The sequence below is a fragment of the Pogona vitticeps genome, chromosome 1 (genome assembly GCF_051106095.1).
Source record: "Pogona vitticeps strain Pit_001003342236 chromosome 1, PviZW2.1, whole genome shotgun sequence".
NCBI lineage: Eukaryota > Metazoa > Chordata > Lepidosauria > Squamata > Agamidae > Pogona > Pogona vitticeps.
In genome coordinates, this window is record NC_135783.1 from 320,513,656 (window position 1) to 320,538,216 (window position 24,561).

Here is a 24,561-nt window from a genome sequence, read left to right on the forward strand (position 1 = left end):
GTATATATAAATGAGTTCCGTATATATATGTTATATAAATATAAAAAGTTTAAACTAAATATAAAAGATGTTAAGTCTTTCATGTTGTAGTGTCATATAAGATGAAAAAAATCTCAATATTTGGATTTATGATTGAATCAAGGTTTAAAAAACTTTGCCAATTTTGATTTCTTAATTGTGACTGGGAAAATTATGTAACTCTTCTATAGTCATTATTTTTGTCTTTTAAAGATTGTTTTAAAGAATCAGCTACACTCCTGCTTTTATACTTTCTTTCTTCACAATCTTTGGTAAACATTTCAGGTTATTCTGCCAGTAATATGTTGTTGTCTGAATATCTTAAATGATGGATGTATATTCCACCAATTTTCACTCTTTTGGTATCTGGATTTAATCTGTTTTTCCATATGATATGGTATGCATGCAGATTGAGCAAATAGGGAGATAAAATATACAGTGGTGCCTCGCAAGACAAGCGCTCCGTTTTACGACGAAATTGCATTACGACGAAGTTTTTGCAATCGCAAAAGCGATTGCAAAACAATGTTTCCTATGGGGGAGTTTTGCGATGATTGGTTCCCTGCTTCGGGAACCGATTCTTGCAAAACGACGATTTTCCTACAGCTGATCGGCGATTTCAAAATGGCCGCCGGATTAAAAAAAATGGCTCCCCGCTCTTTTCTGGGACGGATTCCTCACTGCACAGGCAGCAAAAATGGCCGCGCTATGGAGGATCTTCGCTGGACGGTGAGTTTTAAGCCCATAGGAACGCATTAATCAGGGTTTAATGCGCTTCTATGGGCTTTTTAATGTCGCTTTATGATGTTTTCGTTCTACAGCAATTTCGCTGGAGCGAATTAACATCGTAATGCGAGGCACCACTGTACCTTTATATGGCGTCTTTCCCAATTTGAAACCATTCTGTTTCTAACTGCATGCCCTTGTCCAGATAATAGATTGTAAATCAGAAAAATCAAATGTTGTGGCATTCCCATTGCTTTTAGAATGATAGCATTTCATAATCTACACAATCAAGGTTGCACCGTAATCTACAAAGCACAAGCTAATTTTCTTCTGAAATTCTTTGTTATGCTTCAGTAGTCGGTATATTTCCAATACAATTTCTGGTGCCCCTTTTTCAGAATCCAGCGTGAACATCTGTTATTCTTGCTGTGTATATACCATTTATGAACTTGATCCAAAACCTGTAGTCATGCCTTTTTTTCTATTTGCATTGCAAATCTCCTTTCCGTTTAGAGACGAAGAAAGCAGGTTGTGAAACCACTTGATTTCTGTTCAATTGAGTGATTGTATGTACAAAGACATAAAGCGACATTCGTGTATTTGAAGAGAAGGTCACAAATTCATCAATGAGTAAGGGGTTCTTCAGTGATCTGAGTCATGCATTTACCTGATGCCAGAGTATGGCCTGAATCATTAGTGGATCTGATGTCTGAAGCAACATTGTGCTATGATGATTTCTCTGTGTTGGTCAACTTGCTTTAGTTTTACAGAACAGCAGGAGATACATGTCTTATCTTACTGAGATGAATGGACATGCTGTCAACTGTTTGATCCTTGGTTGATCATAGTTAAACCATAAGACTTCATCCACCTCCTCTCTTCTTGGGTTGAAGTCTTCCCTTAATCCCACTTATGTACATTAACTGTGATTAACCATTATAACCTATAGCTAAAGATAACTAGTTTTTCAATTTTACTGGAATCAGAACATAGTGTCTGTGCATACACATTATGGGAAGCATACATGAGTTTTTACAGAATACCTTCCTAAAATAGTCCACGAGCTGTAAAAATGGTCTCCAAGTCATTTATGTTCTATGCAGATAGTCTGTAATTTATTCTATTCTTACAATTTTTTTGCTGGTCATTTTGTACAGTATCTAAATGGCCCAGCATCACTGCCTTGTGGCAGAATTCACATGAGAAAGAATAAACTGTTAATTAGGCTTGGTGAAAATAATTAAACATTGCTTGGCTGGTGTTTTGTTTTTGTTTTTAAAGAAAGAAACTATTAGGGTGGTAGTTACTTGTAAATGCTTTTCCCCTCTAACCAATACAGTTTTATTCCATTTTTAGGCAGACTAGTATACATCTGGGACCTCCGTGCTCAAGGGACATTAAGAGGAAGAGGAAGCCAGTTATGGCAACAGCCTCCCTTTCCAGTCCAACTTCAGGTATGTTGACTAAGTCACATTATAGCTCAAACCTGTTGTTAATGTAGTAAGTTGCACTAGAGTAGGCCTATTGAATCTGTAGGGATTGGGTGAGTTAGCTCCTTTGTTCCTTAATTCAAACAGGCCTAATCTATTTGCAACTTTAGTATAGTAAGTCACAATTGGAGTAGGCCCATTTGAATCAGTGGAACTTACAGAGGAGTTGAAATCACCAAATCCCCACTGATTCTGTGACCCTGCTCTAGTCTGACTTTCCTATGTTAAAGAGCAAGTTTTCAGCCAATAAATGGTTAATAATTTGGGTGCTGCTGTTCTGGAAGGATGAATGCTTGTGATGTACAAGGAAATCAGAATTTTAAAATTGAGACCTTTTATTTTCACTGTTTCCCTCTAAGGTATCTAAAAGTGAATCTCTAAAGTAGAGTGATATGAATTACTCACTTGTAATGGCCCATGCCCAGATTTAATATGAGGTGAGGAAAATCAAAATGCTGCCTTTTTTAGCAGTGGCAGTGGGTTTGAAAGCCAGCAGTGTCTGCAGGCAGCGTGGTTTCTGAGGGCCAGGGATAGTTTTTTGTTAAGTCTTCTTTGTGTCTTCTGTGGTAGGGAGAACAAGCATAAGTGCAGACATGGCTTACTGCATATAATTTATTCTTGTCCACACGGAACTGAATTTATCTTAACACCATATCTCGGCAAGGGGAGGGGAGAGTGTCTTCTGTTTTTAACCATAGGATTGTACATTCAGGCCACCAGCATGGGCCCCCTTAGAAAACTTTCTGTTTTTTTAAAAGAAAGGAATACAGTGGGGTCTCGACTTACGAACTTAATCCGTATTGGAAGGCAGTTCTCAGGTCGAAAAGTTCTTAAGTCGAATCTGCATTTCCCATAGGAATGCATTGAAAACCATTTAATCCGTATCTGCTCGTTTCGTCCATAGGAACCAATGGGAAGCTGCTATTCCGCCTTCTGCCACTAGAGGGGGATATATATTTTCTTTTTTTTTCTTTTAACCTAAGATGATTTAGCTTTAAAAAAAGGGGGAAAAAAGAGTTCGTAACTCGAATCTAAGTTCGTAAGTCGAGTCCATATATTCCTATGAGAGCGGTTCGTAAGTCGAAACGTTCGTATGTCGAGCCGTTTGTAAGTCGAGACCCCACTGTACCTGGATATGACTTCTTCGATGCATCAGTCTCCGAGGTCTTGAGGCAGTACAGTATAGATTTCCTCAGTGTGAGAGAGGCTCTTCAGGCAAAGAACATCTTGCTCACTGAGGGAAAGTATCTTGTGTTTTGAAGGTAGGCTTGTTCACCTAGTATTTTCATCCCATAGCGGGAGAATACTACTTTCCAGGACATGAGAGGAGTCTGCCAATACAGTTGTTTGTTTGTTTGTTTGTTTAAAATATTTTGCCCCACCTTTCTCCTTAAAAAGAACCCTAGTTAGCTAACATCAATAAAAAGACAATATTTAAGAATTAAAAACAACAAATATACAAATATTTTAAAAAAGAATTAAACAAATATTATATTAAAAATGGTGAATTAAAATCAATACCGGAAACACATTTAAAAGCAACAAGACACAACAATCTATTTAAAAGCCCCTCCCAAACAGATAGACAGTCAGTAAGGGAAAGAATGTCTGATTTGTGTTTGTTAAAGGTTTGCTAAACATTTCTTCTTTTGTTTGCTTGAGTTTCATAAACCAAAGGTGCAGTTTGGGAATACTGGCAACATAGTGACTTAAGGAAATGTAACGAGTAATTCTTGATATACAGTGGTGCCTCGCATAGCAACGTTAATTCGTTCTGCAAAAATCGCTGCAGAACGAAAATGTCACTATGTGATATTAAACAGCCCATAGAAACGCATTGAAACCCCTTCGATGAGTTCCTATGGGCTTAAAACTCACCATTCTGCGAAGATCCTCCATAGTGCGACCATTTTCGCTGCCTGGTAAGCGAGGAATCCGTCCTAAAAAACAGCGGGCAGCCATTTTGTTTACCCGGCAGCCATTTTGAAACCGCCGATCAGCTGTTAAAAAATCATCGCTTTGCGATGATTGGTGCCCGAAACGCAAAGCGAAATTCTCCCATAGGAAACATCGCAAAGCGATTGCTTTTGCAATAGCAAAAAATGCGTCGCAAAGCGATTTCGTCATAAAGCGAAGCAATCGCTATGCGAGGCACCACTGTAAATGTGTCCGTGCGTTCACAAGCACAGACAGAGTATATTGGAAAGTTAAGAATGTAGCTTTTTTGAGATGCCTCTGTTATGCAATGTTTATTCCAGTGATGATGATAATGATAGTAATAATAATACAATGTAATCATCACTAAGATAACAGAACATTGTCAACTAGCAGAAATAGATGCATGCAAGCTGATAAATTTGTAGGTTGCTTACTTAAATGTTATTTTTATCACCATAGGAGTAGTCTTTCTGGAAAATAATCATGATCTAATTTGATTCATATCCTTTATCCAAGACAGGCCAAGCCTTCTAACAGGGGGGCTCCCCACAGCTGCAAATAGTTCGGTGCACACTCAGGAGTCTAGACTCTTTGAACTAAGCATGACATAGTTCCAAGCTAGCATACACCACTATCCCCTAAAAATCAAGTTAAAAAACTACAGTTGTGCTAGGCATATTTAATTTTAAAAATGTTTAATATTTAAAGGTTATGGTATCTGAAGAATCCGCCGCTCTAGAAGAAAGGCATTTATTTTAACAAAGAAATATGAAATTGCTGCCGTTGGGTAGGAAGTGTTTTGGAAGAACTGAGATATAGCTTTTAATCGATAATGAAGACAGCACATAAATTAAAAGGTCCCAAATAACTATCTCCTTGGTGTGGCAGCACCAGTGCCAGCTTTAACGTTTTTGTTCTGTTCTAGTCTATGTATTTTCTCTTTTCTGTCCCTTGACATCCAGCTTGTGTGCTGTTTAGTGTGTTTCCTGCTTATATCGCTCCGTTCAGTTGTCAAGCTGTGCTTTAGGGCAAGCTTGGATTTTGTTCAAAATGCATATCCAGATAGCCAAGTCATTCCTGGCAGGTACTAATAGCTTTACTTGAGTGTACAAAATCATTTCAGATGGTGGAAGCCTTGAATTGTGCATTTGACAATCCCGCCCTTACCCTTAGGCAACATACAACAGATGTGGTGGAGTTGGGGAATGACAGGTGTTGAGGGACAGAGCTGCATGGCACAAGCAACCTGCCTGTTCAGGCATGTTAGTGTGCTTGCTTGATATGCACACTGTTCTTGAGCAAAGATAAAAGGGAAGGAGAGATTCGACCTTTCCTTGCTATGAATTAGTAGGAAAATGTATTGACCATTTTACCATGGCAGAATGTCACAGGAAGATTTTATGATGTTCTGTCATGCGCTAAGAAACCTGGCAGTGTTAGTGGCACTAGAACATAGGTAGGGGCTACTTGCTGTAGTTCTTGGTGCACATTGCAAAAATCATCTGAACCTTTAAAATCGTATGCATTCCTTCTGTTTTTTGGCACCCTGTGGTGGAAATTCAATCCGAATAAACTGAGGAAGGGAAAATCCCTAGCACATTTTCAGGAGCCTCGTGGGGGAGTGGTTAAACTGCTGTACTGCAGTCAAAATGGTGCTCATGACCGGGGGTTCAGTCCCAGGTAGCCGGCTCAAGGTTAACTCAGCCTTCTATCCTTCCGAGGTTGGTAAAAAAATTTTTTTTGGTACTTCTCCACTCAGGGTTAGCTCTCCTCACAGCGGCAGACAAAATGGCCATCAACCGGTTTGTGCTAGCCTTCAGCTAGAAGCAATCTATTCTTTCCTTTCAAAATAATTTAATCACTTAACAGCTCTAACCACACTTGTTATAGAATAGCTACAAACTCCAAGCATATTCAGCAGATAGGATTGGTTCCTCGTGGCGCAGTGGTTAAACTGCTGTATTGCAGCCAAAACTGTGCTCACAACCAGGGGTTCAATCCCAGGTAGCCGCCTCAAGGTTGATTCAGCCTTCTTTTTTCCCGAGGTTGGTAAAATGAGTACCCAGCTTGCGGGGGGAGGGGGAATGTGTAACCTTCATAATCAACTTCTAAACCACCAGAAAGTGCTTGAAGAGCTATGGGGTGGTATAGAAGCAGCATGCTTTTTTATGTCTTTTAGGCTTCCTCTCTGTCTCCATAAATCAATTACAGTGGTGCCTTGACTTACGACCATAATCTGTTCCAGGAAATGGACGTAACTCAAAATGGCCGTAAGTCGAAGCACCATTTCCAATTGAAATGCGATTAGTCCGTTCTGGCTAGAAAAAAAAATACACCCCTCCCCCAATAAAATTAAAATAAAACACTGCAAGCCCCATAAGAGTGCACTAGGGCTGCAAAAAATAAAAAAGCACCCAAAAATAAACAGAACAAGCCCCAAAGGTGCTGGGGCTTTAAAAAAATAAAAGCGAAAAATAAATGGAGCAAGCTCTGAAGGTACTGGGGCTTAAGAAAAACCCACCTAAAATAAACAATGGAGCAAGCCCATGCTGGGGCTACAAAAAAATCACAAGAAAACAAAACAACACAGCACAGAAACATAACACACACTCTCAGCCCAAACCCACCCAGAACAGTTTTAAAAAAGCAAAAAGCAGCACCTTACCAGGCAGTCTGAAGCCTCCTCCGCTTGCAGTCACTCTAACCTTTGGGGCGAAAGAGCTAACAAAGAAGCAGCCTCTTCGCCTACCAACAGTTAGCAATTTGAATTTCCCGCCCTTTTCCCCTCCCTTTTTAAAATAATAACTGGAAGTTCCAACCGCAAGTTGAAGCAAATTTTTGTGGCCAGAGCTGGTCGTAACTCAAAATAGTCATAGTCGGGTCGTTCGTAAGTTGAGGCACCACTGTGCTTTTCTCATTCTATTAACATAAAGGTCCTCCAATTTATACCTCTGTCTACTAAGTCAGGCCAAAGTCACCACTGATTTTTCTGCTCAGCATAGTACTCTCTGTAAACCAAAGGACTAAACCAATGCAAATATCTTGTGTAGAGCTTGAAGCAGGCCAAAACTGTGCGTGTCACTCCTACCTGCTCCAAAGCTCAGCACAGTGAGATTTGTCTTCCGCATTCCAATGTAAAGAAATAGGTTTCATACCACACTGAACTGTGTTCAGGCAGAGGCCAAAGACATTTTCCCAGGCAACCCATTGAATGGTTTGGATTAAGTAATTGTTCTGTTGGGTTCTTCCGTTCAAGGCTTTAAATATAAAGAATGCTGGTTATCATAAAACAAAACGATTGTTGTGGGTTTTTCGGGCTCTTTGGCTGTGTTCTGAAGGTTGTTCTTCCTAACGTTTCGCCAGTCTCTGTGGCCGGCATCTTCAGAGGACAGCACCCAGAGCACAGAGTACTGTCCTCTGAAGACATTGCCAAAGAGCTCGAAAAACCCACAACAACCATTAGATCCCGGCCGTGAAAGCCTTCGCAAATACAAAACATTTGGAAGCAGATGGAGAGAATTTGTAGAAGTCTACTCTAATAACTCCAGTACTATATAGAATTGTTCGTGTAATTTATCAGACTTGGTATAGCTATTGGTAAAGATCTCAGATCCTCAGAAATTGTGTCTTTTAACTGTGAGCCAGATCTAAATGACCTTCTGGAATTATTGTAATCAAAGTATGCTGGTGATGGCTTTAACCACTGTCCCATTCCTGGGGCCAAGCAAAGTTCAAAGCAATTAGAAAATAGTATTAAAGGAGGAGTATGTACCCATATCCATTCTTTGTCAAGTTAAAAAAACAGTTTTAGAAAAGAAGAAATAAATCAGGTTTATGTGTGGTTTTCACTCTTTAAAAAATGGGTTGAACAACATTGGCCAGTAACCAAGTTGCCAAATAATCAGCAGTTGGAGGTTTTCTGTTGCATGACTGCAATCTGGATGGGAATTTTGAGTTTGACAACCTGCTTTGAGTTACAGTATCCAGTGGTGCCCTGCATAGCGACAATAATCCGTGCCGAAAAAATCGTCGCTATCCGGATTCATCGCTATGCGGGGAAAAACCCCATAGGAATGCATTAAAACACATTTAATGCATTCCTATGGGGAAAAAACTCACCGCTATGTGGAAATCCTCCATCTGGCCGCCATTTTCGCTGCCTGGTAAGTGAGGAAAGGGCGCGAAAACACTGCAGGTGGCGATTTTTTCGGCGGCCATTTTGGAACTGCCGATCAGCTGTTTTCTAAAACATCACTATGCAAAAATCGGTAAGCGAAATGCTTACCGATCATCGCAAAGTGATTTTTGGCCATCGCAATGTGATCGCTTTTGCGATCGCAAAAACCTCATCGCTATGCGGATTCATCATTAAACGGGGCGCTCATTAAGCAAGGCACCACTGTATTCCCATATGCTTATATATTGAGAAAGGATTTGTATTTAGTTCCTTGAGGTAGCAGGTGCAGGTATATCGCTTTTCACTGAAGTCCTAGCTCAAATGAATGGCCAACAATGCCTGGGGACAGCTTTCATTAGCAAGTGTTTGAAACTTGTAAGATACAAGTTCTTTAACAATTGCGTTGGCTGCAATTACACTTTTGGTCTGAGTTCAGTGTTTGATAATGACTTTTAAAGGCCTGAACTGCTTGCAACATAGATAGTTAAGGAGTGCCTCTTCCCAGATATACCTCTCTTATTATTAGGATCTCTGGGGATGTCCATCAGTATCCCTCCATTAAGATTGGTACATTACATGGAGATTAGAGAGAGTGCTTTCTTAGTGGTTCCCCCCACACACCAAATCATCTGTTTCACTTCTTTGTTAGCTATATGCACCAAGTTTTGTTCTTGTTATGTGCCATCAAATTGCTTCCAACTAATGTCGACCCTATGTGAATGAGTGATCTCCAAAATGTCCTCTCCTTAACAGCCCTGCCCAGCTCCTGCAGACTCAAATCTCTTGTTTCCTTTAGGGAGTAAGCCCATTTCATATTTGGTCTTCCTCTTTTCCTGCTGCCTTACACCTTTCCCAGCACGGTTATCTTTTCCAGAGAATCCTGCCTTCAAATGATGTGCCCTCAGTTTCAACATTTTTGCTTCCAGAGATAGTTCAGGCTTGATTTGATCTAGAACCCACTTGTTCATTTTTCTGCCAGGCCAGTTTCTCCGCAAAGCTCTTCTCCAGCACCACATTTCAAACAAATCAATTTTTTCTCTACCCAACTTCCATACAAGATGCAGGAATACAAGAGTGTGGGTGGTCTTGGTTTCCAGTGTCAAGATCCTTACACTTGATCTTTTCTAATTCTTTCATATTGTTCTTCCACATCTCAATCTTCTTCTGATTTCTTGGCTGCAGTGTCCATTTAGATTGATTATTGAAACAGGATATACAAACTCTTATTAGCATTAATATTTTCAAGCATTCTTTGAATTTGAACGAGGCAGACTTTCTCCCTCACATTTAGCTGAATGATCAATAAAATGCTTTTCCTTTTGCATCTAATTTTTTTCAAAAGGGTGTGAAGAGATAATTAAAACCCACTAAAGTGGCTTAGGCTTAATGTTAGAGCACTGCAAAGAATCTCACCAGATAACAAAAACAGAATACAAGTTGTTACAAAAGATTAAGATCTTTATAGAGTGCAAAATCCTGAAAGTGTGTTCTGGATCCTGAACTTGTATGGGGAGTTAGGGAGATAGAAATAGCCCAGTCCTTTAAAAAAAGAGAGAGAGAAGCAGAAAGAGGGAGGGCAGGAAAGGAGAGTGTCAGTGCTAGTATTCCAAGAAAGCAACATGCCTCATACTTTTTTGTGTGATTCATGGGACAGGCACATCCTCGGTCTCCCCACCCCCACCCCCTGGGATGCTTTCAATCATCACTGACTTGGATATTTCCTCCCATACTAGCTTGTGGGCCCCAATTTTCTTTCACTAGAGATGTAACTCCATGTGACAAATTTTTGTGTCTCCAATGAAAGATTGGTGTGAATCAAAATTCAAGCCCAGGCTTGAGATTAGAGAGTTTGTACAGGCAAGGATGCCCCTACCGGGCAAAGCTGTTCCTCCTGCGTAGATCTCTGACTGAGCCCAATTGCTCTCATCTCACTTGTTGACCAGGTCCTGCTTCAGTGAACTCCTTTTATGCAACCCAAGTGCCCCACAGAGGTGAAGGACACAGCCTGAGCTGGCTCCATCAGTCAGCAGAACAAATGGGCTTGCTCTGCCTAACATCGGGCCATCTCGGATTCCACCTCTTTTATAGAGATGAGTGATGAAGAGAGGCTCGTTCCGCTTTGCCACTGTATTAATACACATCAGGGGCCAGCTCCCGGCACTAAATCACGCTCCTGCATACATCTGTTATCGGACTCCTCACCAACGTGATGAACAAGACTGCAGATAGAGGCTTCCGCATGTCATTCTTTATAGGATTTTCCTAAAAGAATAAATAGCTCAAATCTCTGCCAACACTCTCCCCTGTCATTGTGATGAATTTAGCTTCTTTCTTAAACATGCAGCAACAAATCTTCCGCTGTCGTAGACCCCCTCCCTCTCCCCACCTAAGTTTTGTTGAATTTTGACTGAATTTCAATGGTAGTAGTCAGGCTCCTGAAGATTCATGCACCCGCTCAGTGGTGGGGATGAAAGCAGCCTTCTGGGATCTCTCTTTTTTTGGGAAACCTGAACAGAACACTGGCGAGTTCATGGCTCCTTGCTTTGGGTTGTTCTGGAGCTAGTATTCTGTGGTTCCATACTAGTAGTCTATGATGTACTACTCATATGTGGGCCATGTCCTACCCATGGTGGGAATGGACCTGTAGATGCTTTGGAATTTAGCTCCCATAATCTGTCACCTAGCAATGGTGGCCGGAACTTCTGAGAACCTCCAGCACATCCCCAGAATACCAAAGGTTTGCCCCCTCTGGGCTAGAGGAATCGGTTGGACTATGACTTGGCTTGCATGGAGGTGCTGCTTATTTGAAGTAGTGTCTATAGAGCACTTTATCACCTGGAGACATGGCTTCACACAAACGGAGTTTCCCATATGTTGTACTGACATGAGCTTCTAAAGTGCTTGAGTGAGAGCTATCATACATATGAATTGGTTAGAACATTCACACATAACCTTGTATTGACAGAGCTTGCAAGTTCTCTCTTGGTGGGCAGCAGTCATAACCCAGGACATTTATTTGGCAAATAAGCAGACAGAAAGAATCTAGTTTCAGACTAGACCAGGAAACCCCCACCCCACCCGGGAGGTCTTCCTGAAAACCAGTTTTAGGTTTCCTTTCAGTTTAACTGTGGCCTATACTCCTGTGGTTTCCCTAAAATTTGAAGGCCCTGAAACAGCATTTGAGCCTTGTTGGAGCTGGAGCAGCATTCACTATTGATCCAACTACGTGGTCTGAGAGACACATGTTCTGGACCTGCTCAGTTTCTTTCAACCACTGACTAAATTGGCTAAACAAAATGTATTACTGATTCTTTCTTATGATATTGGTAGCCAATAAGTTGAGTATTCAAACTGCCTAAGTCGGTGGTTCTTAACCTGGGCGATAATGCCCCCCAGGGGGCGATTTCATTTTTCAGGGGGGCGGTAGAACGAAAAGGGGCGGTGTGGGGGCGCTGGAGCAAAAGGGGGGCGGTAGGGGGGCGCTGGAGCAAGCCAAACCTGTGAAGATGGCTGCAGCCTTTTTACAATGTGCATGAATATATATTTTCTTCCAATCTTAATTTAGTTTCAGAGTTTTCGTCTTGAAATTTTTAGTTCCTGCATTTTATGCCCTTTTTATATTTCTTTTTGAGTCTTAAAATTCGCTTGCAACTAAATCATTAAATGTTACTTTTTGGGGGCATTTCATTTTCTTGGAATTGAATTTTGTTTTCAGGGGTCATTGGATTTAAGTGTCTTAAACAAACAAACAAACAAACAAACAAACAAACAAACAAACAAACAAACAAACAAACAAACAAACAAACAAATAAATAAATAAATAAATAAATAAATAAGATATAATAAGAAATAAGAGGGGGGTGATGATAACTTCCTCAATGGCTCAAGGGGGCGTTTCTTTCAAAAAGGTTAAGAACCACTGGCCTAAGTAACAGGAAATTTCCTTAGCAGTGCCTACAGGTTGTCTATGGGGATGAGACTGGATTGCACCTTTGTATCTAAAATTGACTTGCTCCTTCATAACTGAGACTTTTCTTTTCACGCACTGCACATATGTGGAGGCAGGGTATGAATCTTTTGAAAGATGGGTTTTTGGAGAAGAGTAATGTGTGGGGGGAAAAGGAAGCTGATGCAGATTTCTCCATGTCTGTAGGATATTAGTTACCCTAGCACTATGCTCAAATTCTTTTTTGATGCTGAGTAATCGGTGTTCACTATCCCATATACATTGGCAAACAAAGCAGGAACTAGAAATTGGCTAGCACAGAATAATCTGATGGCTAATTAATATGTTCAGGTGCCTTTTTCAACCTAAAATAACAGAGAGACTAGGTTTATATGTTAGACATCTTTCGTGGTGAAATTAGGAGTGATTTTTAGAAACTCTGGAATTACCTACATTGTGCATTCACCTAGTTGTAGCTCCCCACCCCCACCCCTTTCCAGTCAGGGTAAAAGGGAGATTTCTTAATGATGTTTGTGTACTTCTGTTGTGACAATCTGAAAAGAGCTCTTTTCCTTCCTAGCAGCACACTGGTTAGAAGGCAGGACATCTGTTGGCTTTCTGGACAGCATTTCAGAAATCAGACAGAAATCATGATACAATGCTTTGAAGGATTCTTGCTGTCCTAGCCTTTGAGACCCCCATAAGCTGGGCTAAAAACAAGTGAGTGGAGTATGCAATAATGACAAAAGAAGATGTGTGATGCTGCTTGGCACATAAAACTTGATATGTAAAATTGTAGTTTGGTATCTTCCTTTAATATGTCTGTTCATTGTATTTCTCTTCCCTTTTTGTGGTATTCCAGCAGCTTTATCCATCCACAGGAATACATCAGACCCTGGCCTACCTGTGGCACACTCTCAGAGGCACCAGAACTGACTGGATGTGCAGATTCCATGTGTCGGAGATACAAAGCTTCACTATCACCCAGGCAGCTCTTTAAAAAAGAAGGTCCTTGATGGCACTGGATGCAGGCAACTCTTTGACGGGGCTTTTTGTATGTTGGACTGCTGAGAGCATCAGAAGCTTCATCAAAAAACATGGTGTTTCCAGTGTTTAAAATGTAACATTTCAGAATGCTCTGTTCACTTCACACGTCCTGCAAGTCATGTCTGTAAATCCATGTAAAAATGTGTAATCTGCACTGAGTTTTCCATACTTCCAGTGTTTTGCTGTGGAAATATCTATTGTGCACTCTGATTTTCATACCCAGCAGTTGCTGAGTGTGTGTGCGTGCAAAGTGTTATTGATTACTATAGATGCCTGTCTTTATTGTAAAGCTCTTCATCCTTTCGACATACAAGCTTTAGCAGAGTTCTGTATTCAACAGGAGGAATTCTCATGGCTTTGCATTGGAGAGGCTGAGACTGTGCCTCTGACAAGCATAAGAACTGAAAATGAGTCAACTAGGCTCCCTGATTGAAGTGGAAGTTCATTGGGGTGGAGGTCACTTCGTATGTACTAGATGATTTAACTTTTATATTGAGAACATTTCTAAAGGCTCCTTGATGGACAACATTTTGGACAGATAGGCAAAATGGAATGATAAACCACTTCTGAGTATTCTTTCCCTAGAAAACCCTGAAAAAGGTTGCCATATGTCAGAATTGACTTGATGGCACACAATTATTATATCCCTTCCAGACTGTTCTTTGTATATTATCTTTCTAAGAGTGTCTTCCTCTTCCTGAGTCACTGGTGTATCTTCCTGTTTTAAGTTAGAGCTCTTCTCCTGTCTGCCTTGCTTTTGGGTGTCTCCTACCACACAAGCCAGTGGAACCATAAATTCACAGATTGGGCTGTCATGGTACTCTTTATGCGAATGACAATGAAATAGACTGCTAGCTGTACTTGGTCTGTTTTGGCAGCTGCTGTAAGGCATTATCTGAAGTCCATTTGTTGCTCCTGTTACAGCCCTTTAAAGTATGTGTTTTCAAAGAAGTCTTTATACAGGAGCAGCTATTCATTCTACGGGTCATTCTGTGGGCTCACCTTGAAATGTTAAGTGTCATAAGTGTCACAACAAAAATAGCTGTCATGCATACCTACTGTGTGTGTGCAAGAAAAAGAACCTTGCACATGTGCAGGCTCACAGCCCATTGTGGGAGTGTGTGGACACTACTATCCTTCGCCTCCACTTGCCTGATCCTTCTGGATCACCTCATTCTTTTATGTGTCCCCATTGATAAGGCCAGCTTTGTACCTGGGCCTGGGGCACCGCTTCCCTTCCCTTTATGCTGCAGCAGCCCATGGTGGACCTCTGGGCTGCATTGTACAAAGTAGCAGTGATGCAAGCAACCAGACTGGTTGTTAGGGAGAGAAAGGGAGATGTAGATGCACCAACAATACTACAGGTCTGCCCTCTTCTGCCCTCTTCACTGTTGGAAAGTTCCCCAGCAGCCAGGTGATGACCGCTGTGAGCAGTGGGTGGAGCTCTTACAGACCCTCCCTGCTGCAACAATGGTGTAGAAACTCCTCCCCCCATCCCTCCATTAGAAGCCAGACAAGAGCTCTCCAGTGTGCTTGCACAGCACTCCACCATGTTGCTTTCGCTAGATTTAACTTGCTTTTCCGGGCTCTCCCTGCCCTTTCAGCAGGTTGCTAACCTTGCACTCTTCATGACCTGCCTGTGGCCTTGAATGTGCAATTCCTACCATACACCTTCTGTGCATATTATTAATAGGGGAAAAAGCACTTGGTAGTGCTGGGACCATGTGGGTGTACTGGGAGGTATTCTGTGGAAATCATAATACCTGTGAGTGCTAAACTTATTCTCTTGCTTTCAGGCTGGGATCCTTCCTTTAATACAGTGGTCAGGGAACAGGGGTAAATTTCCCCAAATGGGGTAAAAATGAAAATCCTGGGGTAATGAGGACGGTCGTGGCAGCTCGGCCATCCTCATTACCTCCAGACGACGAGAGCGGAGGGGCAGTGCTGGGAGGGGGTGGGGTAATGTCGGCATATATAAACTTTTTTTGGGGGGGGGGTAAAAGGTAAAGTTTCCTGACCCCTGCTTTAATATATTTACAAAAATGTATCTCCTTGGCAGTATGTGTGGGGAATGGCTTTTTCCTTGCACTTTCTAATTGGGTGTGTGTAGGTAAGGAACATGAGAGAAGGAAAGTATGAATGTGGTGTAGTGCTTTGTCCTTGCAACTTTGCTATCTGTTTTCTAGTCGAAATTGCTTGTTACCAGCAAGAAAAGTCAGGAATCTAGGCAACTATTTTGCATTTCAGTTTCAGCACTATTTTAAATACATGCCTTTTCATGCTTTTTTTTTAAATTCATGTTTGACGTTTCCCTTGAGGTTTCCTTTTTGCAACACGAATCTGAGATTGTGTCCAGAATTATATCTTTCATTGGATTTCATCAGTTGTGCACGCACCAGGTACAGGGCCAGAGTGAATGGCACCACAGCTTTTCAATGCATAAGGTATCCTGGCTCTGGATGCAAGCTGGTGTTGATCAGATGCACATAGTATATTTTGTCTGGTTTTATAATGTGTTGATCTCTTTTGCCTTAACTCATAAAATGGAGGATGTGATCTGGGCATAACAAATGTATTAACTGTATACAAACATGTTTTAATGGTCAATAATCCTAAAGACCAGCACTGGTCGGGCTGATGGAGTTTGTCATGTGTGATAACATGAGTTTATCAGAAAATATAGAGCAAGTATGTATGCTTCTCTATTCACATTAATGATGCCTTGCCTGTATCAGAATCATTGATGCCAACTCTGTATCCCAGCCATAGACACAGATCTTTGTAAGTACACTTATTCTGAAATTGGTTAGGAATGACAATTTTTCTTAATTCTGTACAAAAGACACCCAAGATAAGGGTTTATTTCAGGTGTGTGCAAGCTCTAGGGGCCATTTTTCTACCCCTGGACCTCTTCAGGAGCTTCAGTAGGTCCTCCACATGAAACAGTACTAATTGTGGGTTCATTGTATTTAAAATAATAATAATAAAAGGAAACAAATGGATATTCTAGTAAAGCAAGGTGTGGGTAGGCAGACCTTGTCATAAGAAAAGAATCATGTCCCTAGAGAGCACTCTTCTCTCATTTCTTGAAAACGAAAATGGATTTTTAAAAAATGGCTCTGAGGGGTATTTTGGAGCGATATGTAGTCTTTTGCCTCTGATTATTTGAATATTAAGATTTAAGAAACCAGGAAGAGAGCCAGTATATTCACTTTTGCATCTTGATTGTCTCCTGTGCAAATCCCCATCAAAATTAATGAGAACCTCCCATTTGTTGCCCACCAAATGCCCCTTGCATTAGCCCGTATCCTGAAAATCTTATCAGACAGTTTCTACTTATTTTTTTAAACATATTTCCATCATACAGATTTGGTAGTTGTTGGAGCATTCATTAGAAAGGGGCGATATGAGTTGCAATTTCACTGGTCCCATGCTTTGTTTGCAATGTTTCCTCAATGTTTAAGTTAATGTTTTAACCTGAAATAACTAATTCACCATATGATGGCCATAACGTGTTATGAAAACTAGTATCTAGTAGCTTCACATAATCTAGAAGCAGGCACAGATGTTTGTTTGTACCTTTATATGTGGCAATATTTTTAATTCCGGCTTCTCTAATATTTTTACTTCTTTTTCTTTTTGCAAAGACTCTTATACAGAGTGATGGAGGTCATAGGCAGCATAGGTAATGCTACTGAGTAGACATGTGTTTAGGATCTAAATAGAACCTGCAACAGTTGTCAGGCTTCAATATATCTGTGATCGCTAACAGTGAAACCCACGGGACCCAGGATATATATGTAGAAGAAATTCCAAATTAGTATAAACTTTGTATTCTCTGAATTACTTTGTGGCTGCATTTCAGTGTCGTGCTCCCTAGTCCTCAAAATCATGGTCTCGAGGATTTACCTTTATGTATTTCAATACTTGTTGTATTCTAATTTTTGTAACAAGTATGATCCAAAACATCCTGAAATCATCCAAGTGTAATTGATTATATTGTATTAAAGTTTTTTAAAAAAAACAATTTTTAGGAGTTAGATGCAGGATGATGGTAGATGCTAAGTCCTTCAGTTTTCTGGTTCAGATCTAATTATAAGTAGCTAGTTACATCTGATAGTTGGTGACCCTATGTAAGGGATGTATCTGGCCACTTCAGTGGATATGAATAGATGCTATGAATGGGGATACACAGCAGTGCTTGTTTGTGAGCTGTGTAAGCTACATTTGTGAAAGGTGGATAATCTGTTAAAATACCCCTTTGCTTGATTAGATTTGAACACACTCACGATTTGCTACTGAGCTTTATATAGCTCGGGGGGTTTGAAGCACTGCTATGTAGAGGCACATGGTTCAAATTCACACTGTGCTTCCCAGGAGAGCAGCCAGCCAAGATCACTTGGGGTGTGTGTGGCTGATGGGAAAGCTGCATTGTTTTAGTGTGCCACCAGAAGGAGGAACTCGTAAACCACTTCTGAGTATTTTATACCTAAAAGTATTTTTACCCTTGGAAAATTACTGTAAGTTGGAATCAACTTGCCAAGAGCATCATGATCATAATTATTCAAAGTCTATTATGAAATTATGCACAGTATGGAGAAAGTATAGTAGAAAAAGAGGAATATCTAACTTGAAATGGATTGACTCAATAAAGGAAGCTGCTGCACAAAATTGCTTACACTTTTCAAGGCCTAAGCACGGCTGTCAATGTGGGACCTTTGAAAGGTCATATGCGAGAAGGGATGATAGCACATAACAACAATGGGAAAAGTGGCTGGGAAAATATTTTCCTTTTGTGTAATTCTTGGTTCCACTCAGTGAAACAGATTGGCGGAAATATTAGAGCAGAAAAAACACATTACTACTTAATACAGTGTGTAATTTATGGAATTAGCTGTCAACATATTTATAATAATAATCTTAGAACTGCTGAGCGGGAAGATACCCTATGGATCATCGAGTCCAGCTTCTGTCAAGAGGCACAGTGGAGAATCGAACCCGAAATGCCTAAACCACTGAGCTATCCAGTAGTTCATTTGGTGGTGGCTACCAATTTAGACTGCTTTAGAAGGGGATTAGACAAATGATCTGGGGTGGGAACATCTGCCAGTGGTTACTGACCATAAAAGCTATGTGTAATCTTCAGGTTGAGAGGCAGGAAGGATACTGTTCAGTACAAGTTGCAGGGGAGCAGTTGCAAGCGAGGGGTATTGATTTCATGTCTTACTTTTAGGTTTCCCAGAGGCATTTGGTTGAGGCACCATGAAGAATAAGGTAATTACTCTTTGGTTTGGATCAGCAGGAGTTTTCTTAGGTTGTTAGTTTTGCTTTCTTGCTTTTCAACACTTTCCCTCTGACACTGTGGGGGGCTTCGGTGGCAGTTAGTCAGGGTATCTATCTTTGTGCCAGATAGGACCACACTTTGCCCAGTGTAATTGCTATGTAGAAAGAGATCTGAGAATAATCCTGAACATCAGGTTGGTTTTTATTGTGGCATCTTACTGTTGTCTCAGAGTGGCATGTTAACAACTGACATGCACAGGATGACCCCAAATGCTTATGCTAAACAGTCTTATACATTGGCATCCATTTGATAGCTTGTTTTTGCTGCCATAATTAGTAACCTATTTGCCAATGATATCTGGAAAATCCATGTGGAGAACTTACATTGTCTACAAATGGCTTGCCATATAAGGCAACCATCATCATATGGTTTTAAACAGCTCCACGTATGGAGGAATAGCATCAGAAGTGGTCCCTGGCATCCCCCACCTCCTGGCAGACAGCCTGCCATTGCTTATTGAGGAACCAGATGCACAGTGACTACTCCCAGTTGTAATTACCCAGCCATTCCTGGTTATGGCACTTCAGAACTTAAAGTGGAAGTGCAGAAAATGTGGAAAGGAGATGCTCTTTGTCCTCTAGCAATACTGGGAAGGTTGCCGTGGATGCTGTCCACACTGTTACAGCATTCTCTCGATATTGTGTCAATGAGTCATGGCCTATGCTGACAATTTTGTCTGTCCAGAACATAAAAGATGCACAACATGTGCCAAATACCCTGACTAAGTCTGTGTAGATGTTCTCAGCCAAGATATACTTCTTACCTTAGTCCCAGGCCTCTTCATATATAGAGTTGCAAGATCTTTTCTAAATGAAAGCAACCTGTCTGGGAGAGCCAACCAGTTTACAGGATTTGGTTTCTAGAAACAGAGAAATGGAAAGGTAGCAATGGTAACTTAGTTCAGGCTTCTGCTAGTGCAGGGAATCCACAGCTAGAGCAACCCAGTAAGTTAGTCACCTAGCCTCTGGAAGCCTCCAGTGAAAGAAAAGTGCAGTGCCCACAGTTCATCCTATTGTCTGACAGCTTATACCATCAGGAACTTCTTCCTAATATGTATTTAAATTTACAAAGATACATTCTGAAAGATAATTTCTTTGTATTAAAAATTAGGAGAATGGAGGGTAACATTTTCTTGAGTCATTGTTTTGAAAAATTGATGACTAGGTTATTTTCTATTTGATTTTTTATAATGTTCTTTGTATGGCAGAATTCCATATTTTGACTGTCATTTCTTAGACAAATCTTGTTTCATGGTGACAAAATGCCCTTTTTCATAGGAAGTCACAATTTGTAGGCACTACAGTTGAGCTTTGTGATATTTCGTGTTTTGTTGCAGTATTTCATCCACCAGTGTTTGCAGTAATCTGTATATATCTCAAGTTGAAGATAATACATGAATTCAGGTAGCCATTTTGCTTTCATAGATAATAAGGTTGGTTTACATCCTTGCGCAGAGATATACTTCTCACAAGGATGGTAAACCTATATTGATCTGTTTCCACTTCCCAGGTGCAAGTTGGCAGCTCTCACGATACTGTGCCTATTCATAACAAAAGAAATATCCCTGCATATGGAAAACTAGCTGCCATGTAGGGGAGAGAGTCACACTAGAATCCTAATTCTCTGTGTGAACAGATTTGTTTGTAAGGAGAATTCATCAGATAAGGAATTGTAACTACCCAGAGATAGTTTTGCCATGGTAGTGAGAACTGGAACCCTGTATGAGAGCTTAATCTAAGATCATTCTCTGAAATCCAGGGAGCTGCTGATAGAACTAATGCCTCTGGAAGCTTGTTAAATGACAGCTGTGAGAAGCAGGGACATTTCCTGTGTTTCAGTGACTAGGAATCCTTTAGCAAGTCTAGTAACACAGCTGGTGCTTCTCTTCCAGAGGGATTTTTCCTCAGTATAATCTCTGCAAGGCTTCTGATCTCTGTATGCAAGTCATTTGCAGGTAAATCTGACTCTGCAGATCTTGGAGTCTTGAGACCTTTACAGGCTCCTTTGAGGACAAGTGACAGATGATATGTTGTGATTCTGGAATCTTATTTTAGAAAATAATAGCTTCATTTGTATGTTAAATAAAGGTTTCCTGCTAACCATGATGTGAATTTGTTTTATTTGCTGCACATACTCATGCATCCAGATGGCAGCTTTCCCCTGTGACAGTAGTGCTAAATCTGAGCAGGGTGAAATATTCAGTTGGCCAAGTGACACTTCTGGTCCAGCTGTTTGACACTATAGGGCTCAGTAGAGGAGTTAGCATAGTTTATGTATAGCCTAACGATTTTGAGTACAGCATTTCACAGCCTTTCACAACACAAATCTCTCAATTTGGATATGAAGCAGTTACGTATATTAGCATTCTGTACCCCAAACCTATGTATGCTTGGGCTCTGAATGCATGTGATCTGATTGCAGTTACTAAGTTGTATGGTTGACAGAATGACTGGCTCACGTTTTTGTCCATTTAGGCAGTGATTATACCAGCTCTCAATGTCTGGATGCTTATAAATGATTGATGTTACTGCTCATAGTACTTTTTGTTCTTCAGCAATCCTGTGGTTTTGGTCAGTCCAGCACATATGGAAATGAAGCTGGGGTATTCTTGAAAGTTTTTAGCTTTTTTAAAGCAGAACTTACAGATTTTGTAAAATGTTGCTATGCTTACACAAAATCAGACCAGAATTCTTCAGTATAGTGTACAAAGGTTAAGCAAGAATTAGTGTGATAAAATGTCCTTGTTCAGATGGTACTCACTCTGATCCAACAAACTGAATTGCCTGCATGCTGACATCCACTTTGTCATTTCTGTCCTCACTGTTTCTTGGTTTGTTGAGGCACTGTTACCTTATGAGGACCCAGCTGAGAAATTGGTTTGATTGATCTTGCAAATTAGGATGTAAAACCAAGCCATAGTTTCTCTGTTTGAAGCTCATGGAAAACTTGTCAAACAAGCCACAGTATTTGGGATTAAGGTGGAAGAGAGAGAGAATTTCCTAGAGACTCAACTCATTACATCAGAACAGTGCCATGAGTGACCTGTCATAATGTACTGTAAAACTGCAAGTACACTGGTGTACATACACATTAAACTGCTGAGTCCGGATGTTACTGGCTTAGGTGTTAGATGGAAGTTTTGTATAGGTTCTGCCTCATGAACACAATCTGCCATTGGAATTCAGGACTGGTTCATCATAATCCCCCTTTGAAAGTGAATTCACATGTCTTCGAACTTGAGAAGTTCATCCTTCCACAACCTTGTACCTTCTAGATGTCCGGAATGCAAACGGAGAACATCTGTGTGGCCACTGGTACCTCATTGAACAAAGCTGTCATGCATTGATATGATAAAAATTTAATATGCAAGTAAATGCTTGTTAAAGACAAAATGGGAACTGAATGTCATTAATTTCACGAGTACAGGGTGAAGAACTGCTAATTACTCAAGGAATTTGAAATGGCTTTAACATTCCCTCTGTTTTGTACGGCAAGCAAGTCCTGGAAACAAGAAGGGGAGTTTCAGAGGTGAAAGATACAGTGATGTGTTCTGGAAACAGCACAAGGATTGCTCTTTGTGTATTTTATATTCCTACTGTGAAATGGAGCACTACAGGCACTATTATGCATCCTAAATTCAGCTGAACAGGGTGTAGCAGAAGCCCTATTTATTGGAGGTAAAGGGAGCTACACAACAGCTGTGTATGATGGATTTATGAAAAAATATACTTCTAGTTATACCTACAAATTATTATACCTGTACATTTAGCTCAGTTATTCTATAGTCATTGGTTTAATTCAGCAGTGTTTTTGCTCTCTGTCCCTGAATGACTGTACACCAACTATCAATCTTAGAGTTTCTAGAGAGAATCCACAAGAAGGTCTGTGTGTACTGGAGTTAGCTAAGTTTCAGTCCCTCATCTTTGCCAAGCATGTATTAAATCTTGATTCTGGTGTCATATCAGTCCAGGGTAAGTCAGGATTGGGTATGCCTCCCCTGGATCTACATTTGACTAACCCTGGATTTTGCAGAACTTCTAAAATTCCATTCCACCTCATTTTTAATATGAAAATGTGCTTTAACAAAAAACTAACAAACAAAAACAGAAACAAATCCCACCCCGAAAAAACCGCAAAGGGCTGCTTTTCACCCTGTAATAGCCAGATATATAAAAATATATACAGATATATACAGATATATACATGTCTCAAAAATGGGTGGTTGCTTAATTTGCTGGTTTATTAAAAAACTGGGACCAGCATCAAAATCCTTGGGTAATCATCCTATGGCTGGCTTCAGTAAGCCTAGTCTCTGTTTTCTGACCTCATTGAGGCATTGTGAGAAATCAGACAGCAGATGGCTCCGAAGTGGCTGGTGCAGATGGGACATTTTAGCCACCAGCAAAAAATAATAAAAAAGTGCTGCTTATATACAGTGGATTCTCGATTTACGAATGGCTCCACTTGCATACTTTTCGATGTACGTACTTCTCCAGTTGCAAGTTTTCCAATTGACTTGCGGCCGGAGAATCAACCTACGGACCAGAAGGAGGAAGCACGGAAAGTGCCAAATTCAAATTTGGCACTTTCCCCGCCTCCCCATTCCAGTCCGTAGGCCGTCAATCTGCCTCCGTCAATCTGCCTCCGGATGCCTTCCATGGCTTCTCCACCGCCATGGGAGGCATCTCCGAAGCACGATCGGTGGTGGTGGGACCTCTGAGAGGCCTCCCATGGCAACAGAGAAGCCCTGGAAGGCCTCTGGAGATCCCCCGCTGCTGCCGCTGCTGGGAGCCGAGCCTCACCGTGTCATCCCGGCCATGCTTGGACTCCTGGGCTTCCCCTGCCACCACTGCCACTGCTGGGAGCTGGGTGGTGGTGGCAGTCCAGGAGTCTGAGCATGGCCAGGATCACCCAGGGTGGCTCGGCTCCCAGCAGCGGCGGCTGGGGACTTCCGGAGGCTTTCCCTGCCCCCATCTGAGGCCTCTCAGAGGTCCCCCCGCCACTGATAGTGCCTCTGGAGCAGGATCAGCGGCATTGGGGGACCTCCGAGAGGCCTCCCATGGTGGTGGGGAAGGCCTCCGGAGGGTCCCCCCGCCACTGACACGGGCTTTCCCAGGGTGGAGTGGGCCTACCAGGGGAGAGCTTCCTCCATAGGCCCGGTCTACATTCCGGGAAAGCCTGGGGGAAGCCCTCCCCTGGTAGGCCCGGTCTACCAGGCTTTTCCAAGCAGCAGACTGGGCCTGCCGCAGGAAGCCCTCCCCTGGTAGGCCCCGTCCACCCTGAGAAAGCCTACGTCGGCAGGGGTGGGTGACCTCCGAGAGGCCTTCGGGCAGCGGCGCCGAAGCCCTTGGAGCAGCGATGGCAGTGCGGGGGACCCCCCATAAGGCTTTGGAAAGGTAAGGTTTAATTTTTTATTTATCTTAATTGGGGGGGGGTTTCCTTGGGCAGGTTACGGATTACAGGGTTTTCAGTGCATTCCCATGGAAAATGCATTTTCAACCTACGGACTTTTCGACCTACAGACACTGTTCCAATACGGATTAATTCCGTAGGTTGAGGGTCCACTGTACCGCCCCATAGTGCTTCAAGCACTTTTTGGGTAGTTTACAAGTTGATTATGCAGGCTACACATTGCCCCCTCCCCCCAAGCTGCGTACTCATTTTACCAACCTCAAAAGGATAGAAGGCCGAGCTGAACCCCCGGTTGTGAGCACAGTTTTGGCTGCAATACAGCAATTTAACCACTGTGCCATGAGGAGCCAATTGTATCTGCTGAATATGCTTGGAGTTTGTAGCTATTCTACATCAAGTGTGGTTAGAGCTGTTAAGTGATTAAATTATTTTGAAAGGAAAGAATAGATTGCTTCTAGTTGAA

General features: G+C 41.5%; 1 protein-coding gene across 8 annotated transcripts in view; it reads left to right on the forward strand.

Moving 5' to 3' along the window:
* Positions 1-17,478, forward strand: part of GPATCH2L (G-patch domain containing 2 like) — a 49,924-nt gene extending 32,446 nt beyond the window's left edge. For 2 of the 8 annotated variants that reach the window (XR_012082618.2, XR_013544987.1), the window contains 3 exons: positions 2,101-2,198; positions 12,879-13,015; positions 13,158-17,478. Coding sequence is in view for 3 of the 8 variants with exons in the window: in XM_072986457.2 (XP_072842558.1) it covers positions 2,101-2,198; positions 13,158-13,231 (172 nt within the window). In the remaining 5 variants the exon portion in view is untranslated. Of the gene's footprint in view, positions 1-2,100; positions 2,199-12,875; positions 13,016-13,157 lie in introns of all 8 variants that reach the window. The other 6 variants (XM_072986457.2, XM_072986459.2, XR_012082616.2 and 3 more) reach the window with 5 other exon arrangements.
* Positions 17,479-24,561: the final 7,083 nt, after the last annotated feature.